The 20,097-nt window shown below is 50.6% G+C and overlaps 1 protein-coding gene and 1 pseudogene across 1 annotated transcript; one reads left to right on the forward strand and one right to left on the reverse strand.

Annotated features, from left to right (window-relative positions):
• The first annotated feature begins 416 nt into the window (after positions 1-416).
• Positions 417-2,541, forward strand: LOC148182341 (class II histocompatibility antigen, B-L beta chain-like; annotated as a pseudogene).
• Positions 2,542-2,627: 86 nt separating this feature from the next.
• Positions 2,628-19,970, reverse strand: LOC102111421 (uncharacterized). Its single transcript, XM_088068949.1, has 3 exons — positions 19,885-19,970; positions 12,317-12,415; positions 2,628-3,535 (listed from the first exon to the last, which is right to left on the reverse strand). The coding sequence occupies exons 2-3, from the start codon at positions 12,392-12,394 to the stop codon at positions 2,858-2,860; spliced, it is 756 nt and encodes a 251-aa protein (XP_087925075.1). The 5' UTR covers positions 12,395-12,415; positions 19,885-19,970; the 3' UTR covers positions 2,628-2,857.
• Between the last annotated feature and the right edge of the window lie 127 nt (positions 19,971-20,097).

Here is a 20,097-nt window from a genome sequence, read left to right on the forward strand (position 1 = left end):
AAGGATCCATGTTGGATGATCCCCAGGGATCCCTGTTGGGCAGAGCCCTGGGGATTCCTGTTCCAGGTGACCCCTATTGGGTTTAGAGAAGGTGTTAGAGAGATTTCTTGTCCTTGTCCTGCTGTGATTTGATTGGTAATAAATTCCCTTCCTGTGCCCAGGCTGGGTCTGTTGTGCCCCTGCCGGTGCTCGGGGCGGGATCTCTCCCGGTCCTTCTCCTCAGCCAATCAGAGAAGGCACTCAAATAATTGAGCCAATCAGCGCGCAGCATACTGATGACTCCCCAGTTGCCAGGCTGTCCCACAGCCCCCAGAGCTCCCCAGCTGGACTCCAACCCGCCCCGCCCTCGCCGCCAGCGCCGCCCGCCAGGGGAATTTGGGGAGGGGGGAGGTGTCAGAACCTGTCCGGCGCTGGGCATGGGGCGTGTGGCAGCAGCTGGGGCCCTACTGCTGGCACTGGGAGCCTCCTCGGCTGCGGACGCGGAGCTCCCGGGTGAGCGGGAGGGGTGGAAAGAGAAGTGGCGGCATGGTGGGAACAGTGGGGAAAGACAGGGAAATGAGGTGGGGGGACCCCCAAACAAATGTTCTGGGAGTGGTGGGCTGGCTACCGGGAAGTTATGGGAAAGGGGGAGGAAAATAGGAACTGGAACCGTGGGAAGAAGGGTCCCATGGCGGCCGTGGGGCACTGAGGGTGCAGAGTTGGGGTTGCCCCGGAGCTCTTGACTACTGGGGGATGCTGGGGGAATATCCCCGGACCTGTGTCTATAGGTGTGTTCTAGGAGATGGGTAAGTCTGAGTGTCACTTCATTAAGTGCACCGACCATACAAAGTTCATGAGAGGAACATCTACACCTAGGAGCAGCTCCTGCATTTTGACAGCGACGTGGGGTTGTTTGTGGGGGACGCCTTCTTTGGGAAGAAGGTTGCCAGGTACTGCAACAGCAACCTGAAATGTATGGAGCACAGACAGGCTGCAGTGGACAGGCACTGCCGACACAACTACAAATTATCCACCCTGTTCCTCGTGGAGCGCAGAGGTGAGCGTGGAACGCAGAGGTGAGTGTGGGGCAGAGTGTGTGCCCTCAGACCCTGCCCTGGGAATGACCCTGGAGCCACTCAAGACCTCCCTGGGAATCATCCCAGAGCCCTCAGCCCACCTTGTGTCCATCCCCGTGGCCTCCTGCCCCCTCACCCCAACTGATTCTGGTAGCTCTGCTAGTCCATCCCAGTCTCTCCCACTGCTCTCCCACGTTTCCATCTCAGCCCTCCCAGTCCCTCTGAGAGTCCCTCCCAATTCCTCTCAGTCCACAGCCATTCTATTCTCAGTCCACTCCCAGTCCTTCTAACTCCACTCACAGACCTCTGCCCTCTCCTCCAGTGCCCCTCCAAATCTCTCCCCACTCTCCCAGTGCACCCCCAGTCCCTCCCAAATTCTTTCAAGTCCAATCCCAGACCTCCCCCTCTCTCCCATTGCCCCAATCCACTTCACTCTCTCCCAGTGTTCCCCACTCTCTCCAGCTTCATTCCCAGCCCCTCCCAGTGCCATACCAGGCCTCTCCCATCTCTCCCAGTGTCCCCAAGCTGATCCCAGTGTGTCCCACTCTCTCCCAGTGCCCCCAGCATGTCCATCTCCCTGGTGCCCTTGAACTCCCAGCCCAGCCCAGCTGCCTCCTCTGGATTTCTATCCTGCCAAGTTCCAACTGAGCTGCTCCCAGGGCCAGCAGCAGCTCTCAGGACACGTGCTGGCCACTGCCGTGGTCTCCAACGGGGACTGGACCCAGCAGCTCCCGGTGCTGCTGGAAACTGCCCCCTGGCACGGGCTCAGCTCCAGCTGCCAGGTGGAGCATGTCAGCCTGGAGCACCCCCTGAGCCGGCACTGGGGCACGGCCCGGCCCCCACAGCGCCGGGGGCAGCAGGGGAGGCACTGGGGGGAACGGGAGGGGGATTGGGATGTAGTGGGAGTAACTAGAAGGCAACAAGATGTTAATGTGTATCGGGGACTTCATCTTTCTGGTGGTGGGACTTCAGAAGAAGCTCAGAAGTGTCAGAAGCAGCTTAGAAGCTCGGCTTCTGCTTGCACAAGAAGGTGAGGGGGGGTCCCGGGGGTCGTCCCCCCCTCCCCTGGAGGGTGTGTGCTCCCCATGGAGACCACAGCCCAGTGTCACCCCTTTTTCTCTGCTCACAAAGCTCCTCAGCTGGCAGCGGCTACAGCCCCTCCCTGTGACCTCGGGCCTGGCTGGGACCACATGCTTCATCCCAATGAGTTTGGGGGAGGTTGTCTGTCCCTCCCATTCCTGCTGTTATTCTGTCCCTGTCTGGCTGCTCCCAATGTTCTACATAAAGTTTCCCAGTTTGCCCCGATCCCGTTTATGTGGGACAGTGGGGAGGGACTTCGGGTTATCCAGCAAAGGTCTGTGATTGGGCAGGGAGAGAGGGGTTGGGAAGTGAACGCTGGGTGCTGCGGCTCGGCCCGGCAGCTGGTGTGTCATCAGATCTGCTGTCTCTGATTGGCTGAATCTTGTTCACTGCATTCCCTTGACTGGCTGACGAGAGGCCCGAGAGTTGAGAGAAGGACCAGGAGAGATCCTACCCTGAGCACTGGCATGGCCACAACAGACCCAGCCTGGGCACAGGGAGCGAATTTATTACCAAACAAATCACAGCAGCACAAGGAGAAGGGAAAGAAATCTCTTCAACACTTTCCCCCCACTCAACACGGATCACCCAGAACAGGGATCACCAGGGCTCTGCCCAATAGGGGTCACTGGGGATCATCCAACACTGATCCTCCTATGGGGGATGCAGATACAGCAGCGAACGAAGTGCTTCCTGCATTCGGGGCACTCGCAGGGCTTCCCTTACCGGTGCCTCCGTAGGTGTTGGGTCAAGTTAGAGCTCCTGGAGAACCTCTTCCCACACTCCGGACACTCGTAGGCCTTCTCCCCAGAGTGGATGAGCTGGTGGTTTCTCAGGGCAGAGCTCCACCCAAAGCTCTTTCCACATTCCAAGCACTCATAGGCTTGTTTCCCAGTATGGATCACCTGGTGCTGGATCAGGCTGGAGCTCCAGCTGAAGCTCTTCCCACATTTCCCACACTGGTAGGGCTTTTCTCCAGTGTGGATCCTCTGGTGTTCCCTCAACTGGGAGCTCCGTACAAAGCCCTTCCCACATTCTCCACACTCATAGGGCTTCTCCCCAGTGTGGATCTTCTGGTGCTGGCTCAGGTGGGAGCTCTGGCTGAAGCCTTTCCCACATTCCCCACACTCATAGGGCCGTTCCCCCGCGTGAATGTTCTTGTGTTCCCTCAGATGGGAAGTCCGGCTGAAGCCCTTCCCACATTCCAAGCACTTGTGGGGCTTCTCCTCGCCCTGAGGCTTCTCCACCAGCTCTGAGCTCTGGCTGGATCTCTGGCCACCTTCATGGGATTGGGAGGGTCTTTCCTCCTTCCCTGGGCTGGGTTTGCAGGCCCCCTTCGTGTCCGATCTCTGGGGCTTTTCCTCTTCCTCCATCTGGCCACGCCTTGGGAATGAAAAATCCTGGTTTGGGGGGAAATACAAAAAGTGAGCACCTTGGGCTTGGGGGGGTTCCTCCTTCCCCAACTCTATCTCAGGAAGTCTACAATGATTTTATATCCATAAAAAAATCCCAAGCCACCACAATTCAGCACAAAAGTCCCTCCCTGGAGTTCCCCCTCTCTGATCTCTCCACTTTGGGGTTCTGGAGGGGGTCTCCCTTCCCTGGGCTAATGGGTTCTGTGGCTCCTCAGATTCCCCCTCTCTGGAGTTGTAGTGGGTTGAGCCCAAGGGATGGGTTCCACTTAGGGATGATCCTAAGGGATTTTGGGTGTCTCAGGGGTCCCTTCTCCCCTCACTCTCTGCTCCAGTGTTCTAGGGATCCCAGGGGGTCTCCCTTATCTAGGCTCCCCCCCTTCTCCAGGCTGCTGGGGGTCCCCCAGCTCCGGGATCACCCCTGTCACCTCACCCCACCCCTGTTCTCCTGGTGTTGCCCTCCACTTCTCTCCCAGGGGAGCTCCTGGCACCAGGTGATTGCCATATGCAGACCCCAAAATATCCCCAAAAGGGGCATTTGCAGCTCAGCTTTGGGGTTCTGCAAGATGCAAACATCCTGCCTTCCATGTCTCCCAAAATGAAACCCTCCCAGGGTCCCACAAAGATATTAGGGTCTTGATTCTGGAAGCTGAGAGCTCCAAACACCCCCTGAGGAAAAACACCGCTTGGGGATCCCCCAAGAGATCTGGGGCAAGCTCCCCCTACTTGCTCACTTGAGGGACGGGGGGAATGATGCTCCCGGATCCACAGTGGACAGAGTGGGCATTGAGTCCCCACTTCTCCACTGCTCCTCCTTTTTGTGCTCCTCCTCTTCCTCTCTCCCTCCTCTCCACCCCCCCCCAGCTCCTCCTCCATTGCTCCTCCTCTTTCCTCAACCAGCCTCCTGCTCCTTCCTCTGCCCTCCTCCATCCCTTCTCCCACTCCTTCCTCATCCCTCCTCCATCCATTCTCCAACTCCCCAGGCGTGCTGAGGCGAGGGGGGAGTGCAGGTGGGGTCAGAGCAGGTGAAAACGCTGGCAGCATCTTCGGGGCACAGGCAGTGGCTGAGGGCTCCTCCCCCACTTCATTTTCTCTCTCCAGTTCACATCATCCCCTCCCATTCAAATCCCCTCCATTCACATTTTCTCCCCAAAAATAAAATTTCCTTGCCCCCATTATACTTTTCTTCCCAATTAGGTTCTGAGCCCACTCCCCACTGAGATGGGGAACATACATGGCTATGAAAATTCAGAATTTTAGAATCCTATAATGTGCTTAAACAGGTGATAGGGAAATAGAACACAGCAGAAACAATTAGTAATAAACCACATAGGAATTTACAATAATTTAGATTTTTAAAACCATCTAAAATCAAATGGTAAAAACCATTAAGATATATTAATGTGAATTATATATTATATAATTATGTGAAAACTCAGCAAAGCAAGACTTAGGTATTGTGAAAACCCAACAAAGAAGAACCCATGGCTCCAGAAACCAGCCAGGACCAGACTCATGGTTTTGGTCCAGGCAAGCTGACCTGGGAGAGAGCGAAACCTCCACTGTGCTTGCCCAGAAGTGAAGGTCAAACAGCGAACACTGAGGTAGACTTCTGGCCTTCCTCCCAAGACCCCAGTCCATGACTACCAGGAGGCGTGGCAGTAATTATAATACAAAGTGAGAGAAGGTAGAGAATGGGTGGGCAGGAAGGTGTGGGTTTGTGGGATCAATGTATATTTATACCAAACCTGTCTTGACCAGGTATGCATGTATGGTGGATGATCCCCCATGCACCCCTGATGCTGTCAGCTAATGGAAATAAAACTGTTTCAGTTGCAAAGTCCTAATTCTGCAAACCACTGCCCCCAGCTCCTCCCAGCAGGACCTGGCCAGGACCTTCTGAAAACAGGAGTGGAAAGAGTTAAAAAATTCATCATTATTTTCTTGGTTTCTGGAGGATTTTCCTGTGGCTTTCCTGCAGAAAGCCCTTCCTTTCCAGGCAATGGCTGAGAGGTCCCCTTGGGCTCCATCCCCTTTCCAGTCTCTTTTTCCAGCTCTTTTCCTCAGCTGATCCAAACCTGTGGATTTTAGGGGGTGGGAGGGGTCATTGCTCAGGGGTCTTGGAGGTGCTCCCAGGGAGGCCTTGAAGCCCCAGCATGGTTCCCTCCAGCCCCTCGGAACATTTGGAATCTCAAACTCAGCCATCGCTGTCCATGGGATTCAATCCCCCCTGCAGGGTTTTCCCCCAGACCAACTTTATTTACAGAGGGTTTTGTGGTTTCCCTTCAAGCCAGGGCCTAACAGCACCGGAGTGGTCACAGCTGACAGAGCAGGAAGGGCTGTGGGACAGAACCTCCCCACAAACCTCCAGGAGGGGAACAAAGGCTAGGGGGGGAGTAGAGAATAAACATGGAATTATAGAAAAAGGAAAAAAAAATAAAATATGTATGATATCTAAAATAAAAAATAAAAATTAATAAATTAAAATAATGGCAGAGCTACTTCTCCTGGTACTTTGGGTTTCTTCTCCAAGTTCTGAGCTGGTTTTGAACCAGAAACCAGTGGGTGGGATAGACATTGTTGATGAAGGGCTTCACATTGCCAAAACTAAAGTGTAGAGTATCAAGTAACATCTTGAGGTTACGGAAGTCCCAGCAACCACACTAGATTCCCTTGTTTGAAGCTGAAGGCAGAGCTCCACTTGTGACTCTGCTTTGTAACGATGAATATAAAAGTTCAACACAACTCCCAGTTCCATCCCTCCTCTGCCCAGCATTGGGGGAGAAGGGATGGGAATTATGGTCAGTTCGTGCTGCTGCTTCCCCCTCAGGGACACGAATCCTTGCCCTGCTCCAAGGTGTGGGGTCCCTTCCATGGGGTCAGTCCCTGCTCTGTCCAGCGAGAGTCCCTCCCCATCTCTTGGTCACCCCTTGGCCCGGCTCTGAGGTGTGTGGCAGTTGTGTGGCAGTCACACTCCAGCCCCGTCAGTGGCACCACCAGTTTGTCCTGGAGTTACTCTACCAGACGGATGAGGTGGAATGAGAGGAGAGACTAAAATGCAGAAAAGAGACTAAAATGCAATCAAAGAGCCATACTAAGGGCGTCTCCCTCATCCACATCTGAATGAGCTGCACCAAACAATGGGTGGGGTTGTTCTGCATTCTGCAGCTGCAGGATCGAGTCCAGAGAGGTTATATGGATTCTGGTGACTGACATGACAATGAGATGGGTCTCTGCTTGGTTAAGCTCAGGAAACCATTTATTCAACACAGTAACAAACTCGGATTAAATCCAGAGACAGAGAACCCAGAACAGAGACAGGGTGGAGTTTAGGGTTGGGGACTAATAGGGACATAGCAAGGGAGAAACCTCAGGGGCTCAGACCCAATCAGAACACCCTGGGCTAACACCCCATGAGGGGTCTGCGTGTGAGGCAACTCCTCCCAGGCTTACAGGGCACATTCTCAGAGGCAGAGGGTGGAATTTATTTTTCCCAGCGTTAAAGCCATACCTCTCATTTTAACACTGCTTATCTAAAACTAAATATTTGCCTCCCTGGGTGGGGGTTGAATAGCACAAAATACAGAGAATGGAGTAAAATAGAATAAAGAAATTCCACTGGGGGCTCCTGGCGACCGATGTCATTGAAGAGCCGCACCACAGGACGGGCGCTGTCGTGTGTGGCAGGAAGGGCAGCACCGAGGCAGGTGGCAGGTGTGAACAGAATTAAACATAGAAAATAGAATAAAATACAAGAAAAGAGCCACACCAAGGGTTCCACATGGAAGAGCTGCACCAAGAGCAGCGAGAAGTGGTGGCAGTAGACAGTAGAATAAAAAATAACAAAATACCCGCAATGGCAGTAGGTGCTACCTGACACTAAAAAAGCAGCACCGAGGTCGTCTTGGGGCAGCATTGGGGGCTCTTGGCCACCCCGTGTCACTGAAGGAGCTGAAAGGAGGGACGGGTGGGGCACGTCCTGGATCGAGCCCCTCCAGCTGCGCAACCAGCAGCAAGCCTGCGGGACCACGTTGGGGCCAAGTGGCAGCAGCAGCTGGAGCCAGGGAAGCAGCTTCAAGCAGCGGAAATGAGCAGGGCATTCCCAACCAGCTCTGCTCAGCCCTCAGGCACTGGGGGAGTTCCAGGAGTTGTTCCCAACCAGGTCCACTCAGCACTTGGGCACCGGGGGGCGGGGGTTGTGAGGCTGTTCCAAACCAGCTCCATTCAGCCCTCAGGCACCAGGGAGGGTTCTGGGGTTGTTCCCAAGCAGGTCCACTCAACCGCTGGGCACCCGCTGGGGCTGCCGCAAACTTTTCAGCTCTGGCCACCCACACAGGCCGGGCCCCCACAAGTCCCGCTGCCACCACCTCAGTCCTGCAAAGCCCAGAAACCCTGGGAAATCGGTCCCAGGCATGAAATAGCCCTTCTGTGTGCAGCGAGGGCTGTGTGGGATGGTCCTTATGAACTCCTCTTCCATCTGTCCCTCCTGAGCATTGCCAGGCATTAGCGCAGCTCCCAAGGCTGTCCCAGCACCGGCTGCTGCCACAGGGCACTGGCTTGCTGCCTTGGATATTCAAACCAACAAATGTGGGGAGGGGGACAGCCCTAGAAACCAGAAATTTGCCCTCAGGAGCCTGGAGCTGCACCAGTGGGATAAAGGATCCCCTGCACACACCGATGCCCCCAGCAGTGGCTCTGCTCTGCCAAGAACGGGGCTGTGTTTGGGAGAGGTAGGATGGCTGGGATGGGATCTGCAATGAGACAGCAACACGTTGGGAGAAAGATCTTGGGGCAATCTGGTTACTGCAGAGGTTTTTGGGGCACCGAGAGATGAGTTACTGGGAGTGGGGAGACACCTGGCTCTTACACTGGAGTGGAGCCTCACAGGGAAGGACGTGGGGAGCCCATATTAAGGACGATTCTGCTGTTTTCCGCCAGTTCTCAGGGGTTATAAATGGCTTTGGGGGAATTCCTGGTCAGTTTATGTGTGGAGATGACCCCTTTTTTGGAGTGAGACAGCTCTGTCTGGCTTTCCCCACCCTGTTGTGGCCTCTCAGCTACTTCCAACACCTTGGGGCACTGGGATTTTCCTCCAAGGGACAAGGGCATTCATTCCCTTCCAGGAGCCCAATGCCCGGCTGGGGCTCCAGGCCAGGGGGTCCTTGAGCAGCTGCCCCAGAACCTCTGCCAGGGGCTCCCAACGCAGCCGCAGCCGCTCGGCCTGGGCTCCCCAAAGCCCTCAGCAAGCCCAAAGTCCCTGCCAGGAACCCTCAACTCCCTCAAACACAGCATCCCCCACAGCCCCTGCCAGTTCCCCCCATGGCAATGGCCATGGCCATGTCCCCACATGTCACTGGCCATGTCCCACCCACGGCTGTGTCCCCACTGTGTTTTCAACCCTGTCATTGTTCCCCACATCTCCATCCATGCCCAATGTCCATGTGTCCCCATGTCACTCTCCATGTCTGTTCCACCATGTCCTCACCCACGTCTCAGCTCAATGCCTATTTTTACCCCAAAGCTGGATATTCTAAAGGGATGAAGAGAAATGAAAAGGAAATCAAGGCCATAAGAAAAGGATTTTGATGTCCATGCCAGCTGAGGATCCACGTGCTTGGGTCTGAGGGAAGAACCTTTTTTGGAGGGGTTTCCACCCCACTGTCTCCAAAATCTTGGTCTTTGCCCCAGTCCATCACCATCTGGTTGTGGAAGCTGCCCTTGGATCATAGAATACCAAAACTATGGAATCCCTGAGGTTGGAAAAGACCTCCAAGATCATCCAGTATTCCTTGATACCACCAGAAGATAGGACTGAACACAAAAGATTTTTTGGGATTGGAAGTTAACAAATCCGCTCTCCCCAGTGAATTTCCAATGTTGTTTTGTGTCCTGATGGATGTTCCTGCCCCTCCATTCATCCAGGAGCCCACAGGGAGATAGGAAGATGTGAAGCATCCCAGCCAGGTGTCCTCCCAACATGCATCACCAGGGCTCTGCCCAACAGGGGTCACAGGGGATCATCCAACACTGATCCTCCCATGGGGGATGGAGCTGGAGCAGCACATGAAGCTCTTCCCACACTCAGGGCACTCACAGAGCTTCCTTTAGTGGTGCTCCACTGGTGTTGGGTCAAGTGAGAGCTGTTTGAGAAGCTCTTCCCACACTCCGGACACTGGTAGGGCCTCTCCATGGTGAGGATGCACTGGTGGACAGTGAGGTGAGAGTTTTGCTTGAAGCCCTTCTTGTAGTCAGGGCAGTGGAAGGGCCTCTCCTCTGTGTGAATCTGCTCATATTTGAGGAGAGTGGAGTTTGTCTGAAATTTCTTCCCACACCGGGGACACTCATAGGGCTGATCCCCCGTGTGGATCACCTGGTACTGGATCAGGTTGGAACTCTTTCTGAAGCCCTTTCCACATTCCAAGCACTTGTGGAGCTTCTCCCCACCATGAGGCTTCTCAAACAGCTCCAAGCTCTGACTGAATCTCTGGCAACCTTTCTAGCATATGGGGGGGGGGGGGGTGTCTTTCCTCCCTGCAGGTCCCTGGGCTGGGTTTGCAGCCCCTCCGCATGCTGGATCTCTGGGGCTTTTCCTTCTACATCTGGCTACTCCTTGGCAATGAAAACTTATGGTTTGGGGAAAAAAAGAAGAGGAAAGTGCCATGGGTTGGGGGTTTCTCCTTGCCCAACTCCATCTCAGCAAATCATTGGGCACCCTGAGTCTGTAAGAACCTCCAAAACACCAACATTCAGCCCAAAAAACCTCCAAACGTCAAGACACAGATACAAAACTCTCCAAACATCAGCCAAAATATCTCCAAAATATAGATTTAGCCCCTGCAAAAAAATTGAAGCCCCAACATTTAGCCCAATAAAGCTCAGAAACACCAAGATTCAGCCCTGTTGAAAATCATGGATCCTCCTTCCCAGTTACCTGCTGCATGTAGGGGGTGCAGTGCTTCTGGGGCTGGGGCGAGGCTGCAGATACAGGGAGTGGTGGAACCTTGTGGTGCTTCCTATTTCTGCTTCTCCTCCTCCTCTTGTGTCCCTACTCTTCCTCACACTCCTCTTCCTCCTACTATTCCTCCTTCTCCTGGATAATTCCACCTTCTCCTACCACAAGCATCACTTCACCGTTTCGAGAAATGTCCCATGGCCTCTCCCTGTTTTTATGAATGAAATTACTTTTACAGGACTCCTCTGTCTTCTATGTGAACAAAAACCTCTGGAGATGTCAATTTTTCCACATATCTTGGGGCTCTTCCTGAATTCCTTCCACCATCTGGGACAGTGGGCAGTGAGTGCAGCTGAAGGTGCCTCACCCAGTTTGGGGGATCAGCTCCCTTGGCTGGCGGCGGCACTGGGGATTGATTGGGTACCCAAGAGTGAGCAGGAGACAGACGAGTGATGAATCAGGGGGGCTGTCAAGAGTCGGCAGGGAGAGAGCACTGAAAATCTCAGCAGTGACTACAGTGGGATCTTCAGGGAGTAAACAGGGAAAGCTGGAAAGGTGTCCTGGCCAAACGGATGATGATCCATAAATATCTCTGAAGGGTCCCTTGGGAGCATGTTGAGGTCATTTGCACATTCTCCAAGAGGTAATTAAGGACATGGACACCCAGAGGGGCAATAAGGGAAGTTGAGAACGGATTTAGACAACAGGGAATAGATGGTGTTGGTGTGCTGGGAAGGGATTAGGTGAAGGGGAATGTGCAGGATTATGAAGCAAGAAGAAGCAGCAAGAGGAATCTATGGGGTAAGAAAAATGATGATGGCAAAGAGGAGGAAAAGAAAAATACTGAAGACTGGGATATTTTACAGAACTGTCTTATCCTCAAATTTGCCAGCTGATCCAGATCCTTTACATCACCTGTTTCCAGGACAGGAAAAGAAGGAGGTCAGGATTTCAGGGGGTTTCTCTGAGCTGGGAGTGGCAGGAGCGGGCGTAGAGCTGCGGCACCGGGAGCACGGGCTGGGGGCCTGTGGGGAGCTGTGGGGCCGGGCCGGGGCTGTGGGGCAGCCGGGGCTCAGCGCCGGGCGCTGCCTGAGCCCAGCACCCTCCGGGCAGGGCCGGCAGTGGCCCCCGGCCCCCAAGGAGGCTGCGGGACGCCCCGGCCGCTGCCCGGCCCCGTGGAGCTGCCGGCCCTGCCCGCCGGGGGGGCCGCCTTTGGACACTGCGGCAGGACAGGGACCGGCTCTGGGATATGGGCTGGGGAGGGGAGCCTCAGCACAGCGAGCACGAGGAAGGAACAGCTCAGAAATGGGGATTAGACCTGCAAGGATCCACATGATCTTTTAAGCATTTCCTGTTGGGTCCCTGGAGAAAGGAAGGATTTTGCAGAAAGCTCAGCAGCTGCCACAGGATGAGCACCCACAGGCACTGAGGGGGGCTGCAGCAGGGCCAGAAGAAGCCCCTGCAGCACTTGCTCACAAAGGCTCAGCAGCTGAATGCAGGAAGGGATGAGCAAAAGGCCAAGCTGAAGGCAAAGGCCATGGCACAGTTCCTACAGCCCCTGAGGGATCAAGCCCAGGGCCCAAGGGGGCCCCAGCACCCAGGGGACACCCTCGGCCACAAGCACCTGGCACAGGCATTGCCCTCCTGGCCAGGGGACAGCCCACCCAAACAGCCCCTGGCAAGGAATCAGCCTTCCAGCTGCAGGGCACAAGGACACTGCAAGCACAGACAGGAGCACCCTCAGCACGAGCAAGTCCAGCCCTTGATGGACACGGATTCTTAGCGGTGTCACAGCTCCCACTCCACCAGGGACCCACCACACTGGAGCCCTTGGGAACATTCAGGGTGGCTCTGGATCCAGAGGAGGCCTTTCCTGATGGACACAGAGGCTTCATTATCCATTCTGAATCTTAGACCTAAAGGGGAAAATCATCAAGATATATTTTTATTAAGGGAATAAGTGGGAAAGATGAGCAGGTGTGATGTGTTCATGTGTTCAACCTCTATTATGTGCTGAGGGGATAGGTTTGTAATAAGTGAATTTCTTTTACTTCTTACTGTGATTGTAATTTACTTGGAAGGAATCTAATGGCTGGATTTTAACATGGTAAAAGGTGATAGAGAGGTTTGCTGATGCTGTTGTAACTTTGTGTCAAATGTCTGGCAAGGGCTATGCTGACTTGAACCCAGAAGTGTGGGCAGCCCCAGTGAAATATGGAAAATTATACATTGAGCCTCTCCAAATTACTTTGAAGCAAACAGGACAAGTGGTGTCTTAAAGCAATACCCTGTTCCAAGGGAGAAAAGGAATGGCTTACAGCCTGTTATTGAGTTCCTACTAAAGGCAAGGCTTTTGGAGCCAGGAATGTCTCCCTGTAATGCTCCAATCCTGCGAGTTAAGGAACTAGATGGATGTACACCAGGAGGAAATTATAATTTTCAAGTGTTATAAAGAAGATTAACTGAGGTTCCTGCCCTGGCCCTTCCAGACAGAGAAAAAGAATCTGAATTACATGTGTGTTAAAAAGAAGAACAATATGGTATTTGCTTTTGCACTTGTATATCAGCTTCTGCACTGACCATAAGTATTTGGATATAGGATTACCTATACCTTTATTTTGCTGTTTGTTAGTATAACGTAATCTACCAGTATGTACTGCATAGCTTACAGAAATAGTAGTGTGGTGAATATAAAGTATTATAGGCCTTAACTAGACACTGTGTGTTAAATACCGCTATGTAACCACAGCAAATGATGTAAAGCAATCATGTTACATGCCTTCTCCACCAACTGAATTCTCTAAGTGATAAGATAACCGTGACACAAACCAGAGCACCACAGGACAATTAGAAAATACCATGTTAAATTTGAGGAAGACATACTAAATCCTTACCAGAGGGCATAAAACAACAGAATGGAGACACAACGAGGAATAAAATACATTAACTTGACACAAGGGTGTCATGCAGATAAGCCAGAGTATGAAGAAACCAAACAGAAGAATTTCCATAACATCAAACAGTTCCCAAGAGTGTGAATAATGTACAGCCCTTATGAATGTATCTCAGCATGTATCTCAGTAATGTAACAGTTATAAAAATAACACTACCAGGGACTACCTGTGTGTTCTTTGGCTGTTTGCCAGGAGCACCCCAGCGCTGGACTTTGGTCTCTTATTCTGTTCCTTATTCAACTATTAAAAAATTCTGAAGCATGAACTTTGTTTTTCAATGGTTAACAGGATGTTAATCAAGGCCATGCCAAATTCTTGTGCTAAAATGTTTAACCCAGTGGCCAGAGTGGCCTCATTGTCTCAGAACTGTGCAGCCACACCTTTAATGGGAACTGAGGCCCAAAAACTGATGGCAGGAGGATCTCCTATTGTTCAAGTCTGGCATCAAATTAAAACTTTGTACACCAAAAGAGCCTCCAAATGAATGAGCAGAGCTCGGTTATTACAGTATGAAACTTGTTCAGTGGCACAGGAGGATTTAGAATTGAGGCCAGGGGAAGGGTTTAACCCAGCCTCCTGTTTGAACAGCCTGGAGAGGGGGCTGGGAAGAAACCCATGACTTCATTCAAGTGACAGAGCTCCAGACTCAGGCTGGGAGAGATTTATGAGACATTCCCTGGACTGAGGGAGAAAATGTGGTTTTGGATGGGGTTTCAATGGCAGCAGAAGGGAAAAGAATGACAAGACTTGCTATTGTTAAGGAAAGGGAATTAGACAAAGCACTGGTTACTGCCCCCATGGTCAGCTCAACCTGCCGAGCTTGGGGGTGCTTGTAAGAGCCTGGCACTGAAATGCCCTGAGCAGGAAGGCTTAAATATCTTCTGCTGACACCAGGGCAGCTAACAGGGTGGTAAAAGCGATTCTGACTTCCTCAGCAATCACTGGATCAGTTATCAAGGTATTTTTGGAAAATATAATTCCAAAGATATGAGATTGTGGACACAAGGGATTCAGACAGGGGAGCTCATTTTACAGAAAAAAAATCCTTCAGGGGCTTATGGCAGCTTTAGGAATACAATGGGACCTTCACAGCCCCCAGCACCCACACAGCTCAGGTGAGGTAGGAAGAATAAATGGAGAAATAAAGAAACACCTTAGGAAGCTGGTGATAGAAACCAAGATGCCATGGGTATGGCTTTTGCCATTGGCTTTGGCAAGAGTAAGAGCCAGACCTAGGGCAGATATTCAATTCTCTTCCCTGGAATTAATCTTTGGAATTTCTTACCCTGGTAAATCTCCACTTAGTGCAGGGTGGAGAACAGCAATGTAGATTCAAAGCAGCCTGTCTCTTGAGCAATCTCTCCCTCAGGAAGCTCAGCTGGCAAAGACCCTGCCTTGGGACTTTGCTGTTCACATCATCCAACCTGGACATTGGGTCCTGCTGACAGCTCTGGTGGCCAAGTGGCATGGCCCATTCCAAGTGTCCCCGAGCACAGAAACAGCCCCAGCACAGCTGAACACAGGGGGACCTCTCAGCTTCGGCTCAAGGGCTCTGAAGCCCTGGAGATTTGGACTTCCCCGCTGCAGGAGGACCATAGGAGGCCACCCCTGAGCCTGCACTGAAGGCAACGAAGCAGCAGCCAGGGCTCCCCAGCGGGGGAAGCCCCTGGGCCTGCCCACAGATCCTCTGCTGAAATCCTTGGCCTGGGCACCCTCCTTTGGCATCTCCAGCCACTGCGGGACAATCCTTGCTCTCACTCTTGCAGCTTCAGGCCTTTCTGTGCCTGCCCTCGCCACAGCTGCTGGGGAAGGCACCAGGACAATTCCACTCTGGCTCTCAATTACACTCACACTCAGCGCTGGCTGGAAAATATACCAACTTAAATTCTTTTTTAATTTCTCTACTCAGGCTTGGTTTGCCTTTTTCTTGGAGAAAAGAATTTCAAAGTTTTTTTCTAAGGGATGTTACAGCTCTCAGCAGAGATAAGCTTAACACCTTAACAGACTGGGAATAGCCCTAGAGATTCCCACCAAGATAATGACCATCAACAAAACATCAACACCCAGCAGCAAACATCAACCAACATCTACCCCAGACACTGCCCCAGGCACAGCTGGAGACACCTGGTCTGGAAAAGGCTGAGCAGGAAATCCAGGAGTGCCCACCTAATTCACATCACAGGCACAGAAATCCGGGTGCAACAGGAAACCAAATCCTAACAACTCCACACCTTCAAACCAATCAACATTAAACCAATGGATTTCTATGGGTTCAGACTGTATAAAGTTTAGGAAACATCTAGTAAAATTTGTGTGTCACAGAACGATTTCTTCTGCACATCGGGGTATGTGTGCATGAAATGATTTCTGTTGCACATCCCGGCCAGAATCAAGTAATGCCTTGACTCTCTAACACTAAAGATATTGTTGGAGAGTTTTTGTTTCTCCCGTAGTTTCAGTGACAAGATTACACCATTAGAATAATTCTTCGTAATATTCTTATTTTTATATTGTCTATTAGGCTTGGGCCAGCAGTATGAGAATCAATTTTCAGCCCTAGAAGAAGAAGCAGAAAAAACTTGATTGCTTTTGAAATTTTTTGCGTGAAATGTTTGTGCGTGGCTCTTAGTGATGGCAAAATTTTGGTATGGATTTTTTATGTTAATTTTTAGCTTGCATTTTGCAAAACTAGACGAGCTTTAAAGGTGACCCTTTAACTCATAAACAGTTAATAGAATATTGTTAAAAAAAAAAAGAACAAAAGAAAAAGCAGACTGTGAGGGGGGCACATGTGCGTCACTGGATGTCTGAGCTGGAAGAGAAGCTTTTGTGAAAAACGAGGTTTACATTTTTTTATATAAAATTTAAAAAGTTTAACAGAAAGACAATTAGGAGATAGAAATAAAGCAAAATGTACAAATACAGCCAGGTGCCTCAGCATTCAGCCAAGAGAGCACACCTTACTAACAAAGGATTGTCCCTTAAAAACAGAACCCTATTACATATTCATAAATTCTCATACACTATTCACACATCCCTCTCAAGTTTTAGATGTTCCTTTGTTTAACTTCAACTTCCCCCCTCCCCAACAGATCAATCTTCTTGGCTCCCTTGAGTCTCACACTCCCTGATAAAAGAAGTTCAAAAAATTATTTCCTTGGAGCACTGGTCATCACTGTCTTCATCTGGATAAGATAATTAAAGAATGCAGGTTCTTATATAATTTCTGACTATCTTTTCAGACACTGGGTTATATGAACCAAAGCAGTTTTTATTTTAATAGCATGCTGCAGCCTATAACAAATATATCTATGTATTACACCATTATTTCTAAGTTTTATCTATAACAGAAATAAAAGAAAGAATATTAATACAGCAAATTTTTCTAACATTATACATATAACATTCATTTTAATATTTGCAAAAAGCCAATAATATAATATATATCTATAACACTTTGTTCCAGGCAGCCAGTGAAAGAGCTTTAGAAATGCAAATTAACACTGCTGGGACAAAGCCTGAACAATGGACCAGGGGCTTCCTGCCTGCAGGAGGAATTGGGCTGATTCCCTCTGCCCCTCAGGCCAAGCTCTGCCTGCTTGCACAGATGGAATTTGCACAGATAAAGGCACAGCCCATTGTGAGGATATCTGACTCTGCAACAGAAAGTGGTTAAGCTGCAAAGGAGAACAGAAAATGGAGAATGTTGTGAAAACTTCACTAAAACAAGTGGGGGGGAATCATCCCTGTCCCCACTCCAACATGTGCTGTCACTGTCTATGTTATATAGGGTGTATCAGACCACTGGGGTTTATTTACTACCACAAGTTCAGAGAAATCAGTTGGGAATCCAAGTATGTGATGATTTAATTAGAGAAAAGCCAGCAATTAATGCAGCCCTGGCTGGAGGGAGCACCCAAAAATGGGGAAAAGATGAACAGCCACCAGAACAAATCCTACAACACCATGGACCAGCCCCAGGGAAACCCTAATGAATACACATCAGGAGCCAGAGAACCCATTTATTATTTCAATGGTATAATTAGGTTAAAAACTGTCCTCGAAATAATAACCAACTAGACAGCTCCAGCTTCTGACCTACTTCCTGATCAATCCACCCAGATGAGGAATACCACCATGGGATAGGATCATAACCCACTGGGATATGGGATAGGATTTTAGCAGAAAAAGGAGTTGTTTGTGGAAAATTAAATGACTCAAACTGTCGTTTGCAAATAGATGACAATGAAAAAGCGATAAAACAGATCTCAAAGAAAACAAAAAAATAGCTTACGTACAGGTCCAAACATGGAAAGGATGGGAATGGGACACAATTTCCTGGTTCCCTTGCAAACCATGGGTTAAATGAATGTTGTTTCTCCTCTCATGTGCTACAGCAACTCTCATCTTCTTACCATGCACCACACCTTGCTGAGTGCAGCTCATTCAGCAGCTAAGCAAGGGGATGCAGGTGGCAGCCAGGCCTCCTGAGCCACAAACGGCTACAAAAGGACAGAGAATGAGGGCACTGACAGCAATCCCAAAAACAGAACACCCAGGAAGAATAAACACCATCAATGAGGGAAACTGCTTGGAGATAGTGAAACAGAGAAATTAAGAATTAGAAAGAAATGCTTGACTAAAAGGGGGGTTTGACAAGAACCATACCCTGACACCCTGATCCACCAGAACAGGAAAAGGGTCAGACTGCAAGATAAGATAAGGAGCGGGAATACACAAACAAGATGCAAAGACAAAGGCACCACAGGATAAAGGGGATTCCTCGGACCCTAAGCTGGAAGGAACGGATTTAACGTCCCAAAAGATGGCCAAAGGACTGAAAGGGGCATGGAGCTAATTGTAATATGAAGTGAGGACAGGCGGGGTTAGGAAATGAATATGTATTAGGCGTATCATGTAAACCTAGCCTGTAAAAGATAAAAAAGGAAAACCAAATCAAAAAAGGTGTGCATACTTTTTGGAAGAGATATCCCCCATGCACCTCAGTGCTGAATAAATTCATACCTACTCTTATAACTACTCTGTGAGTTATAGGGTTCCTTTTATTCTGCATATCAATAGGGCCAGGGACTTGTAGATGAGAAAGCAATGGGAGAAACCATCAGTTTCAGAAAATGTTACTAATCAAAATCAAATCAATCAAAGTCCTGCTAAATTCCTGAACTTTGAGAAGAACAAAGACTTCACAGAGACATGAATATTGGATGTTATACAAGAAGAGGTGCATGTTAACGAGGACATGCAGCAGGCAGATCGGGAAGGCTGAACCTTCCAAGCACCTCTGCCAGAGGGCAAAGGGACAGGGACATGCGGCCGGGAAAATTACGTTAAAAAGGAGGCTGTGTACTACAGCTGCAGAGACTACATGGCAAATGCCCTGAAGGATAAACTTTGAAGAATTTAAGATATTAGAAAAGCTAAAGCCTTAATTAAAAATAATTTTTGCTAAATCTAATAAAAAAACAGTCCTTGCTAAATCTAATTAAAATAGAGAGGCACTACTAGAATTAGGAGCTAATCATTAGGCAATAACTAATAGTCTATCAACCTTACGTTTATTCAGCTGGGCTTGTAATGAGAAACGAAGAATCTTGTACAGAACTTCAAGAACATAAGACAATTGCAAACCAGAAACCAATTGGAAAACATGAAACTAGGAGCATAGCCAGGTGTTCATTTGTCACTGTATTGAAAAGGTAGAAAGGTCAGAATGAGAAAGAGATATATTCCTTCCTCCCTTAATGACCCCTCCCCATAACGAGACCACCGACTCATTTCAAGGATCAAACTGCGCATGCTTAATTGCTTTTTCTTAATTAGCATAGGAAGCGGGGAGAGGGCGGTAACTGGGTTATGAATATGTATTTGTATTCAATATTTCAGAAAATAAAAAGTCTGTAATCGCCTGCATTCGGGGCCGTGTGTATTAAGGGGTGACCCTGCACATCGGCCCAGCGCTGCCAATAAACATACACGTTTTAACCCTAATGGCTTAAAGAGTCTTTGTCCGCTTCAAGTTGGATACTGATACTAGATCATATCCATATTTCGGTAAAGCAGTCCCATGACCTTTCGCTTTGTTCAGGAATAAAGTCACATTCACAGGAGTTTTTTTGTCTCCTTTGAGGACAGAAACTTCTGGCGACGGGAATTTTCCCGCCCAGCCCCGGGCCCAGCGCAGACACCTCCGGCCTCCCGACACGAAGCGGGACGAGCCAGCGCTGCTCCGCCACCGCCTCCTGCCGAGGCCCCAGCGGCAAGGAGACCGCGGGCAGCCGCTCCCGCAGCGCCCTCAGCCCAGGGCCAACACGGGCCGGCCACGGCACAAGCCACCCGCCACAGCCCCCTGCCGCCCCCTCCCGGGCCCGCAGCGGGCCCCGAGCCCCCGCAGAACCGAGCGCGGCTCCCACCTGCGATGGCCGGGGCCGCCTCCGAGCTCCGCCACCGCCGCTCCCCGCCACGCACAGACGCTCCAGCAATGGCGGCTCTCCTGCCCCACGGCCGCCCTGGGGGCGCCAGCGGGGCCGGGCTTGTCCCCGCTCTGCCCAATCAGCGCGCGCCAGAACCACGAGTGACGGCAGAATCAGCCAATCGCAGCCAACGGCGGGCTCTGCACACGGCAC

The sequence above is a fragment of the Pseudopodoces humilis genome, chromosome 33, assembly GCF_049639895.1.
Source record: "Pseudopodoces humilis isolate 2021_Gansu_Grassland_sample_001 chromosome 33, ASM4963989v1, whole genome shotgun sequence".
In the NCBI taxonomy this organism is placed as follows: domain Eukaryota; kingdom Metazoa; phylum Chordata; class Aves; order Passeriformes; family Paridae; genus Pseudopodoces; species Pseudopodoces humilis.

Bases quoted from the DNA above. Each gene is read 5' to 3' on its own strand.
- LOC102111421 (XM_088068949.1), bottom strand. From the start codon at position 12,394: ATGAAGCCTCTGTGTCCATCAGGAAAGGCCTCCTCTGGATCCAGAGCC. The intron at 3,536-12,316 runs GTGGGTCCCTGG...CCCCCAAACCAG, and splicing joins TTCCCAAGGGCTCCAGTGTG to GATTTTTCATTCCCAAGGCG.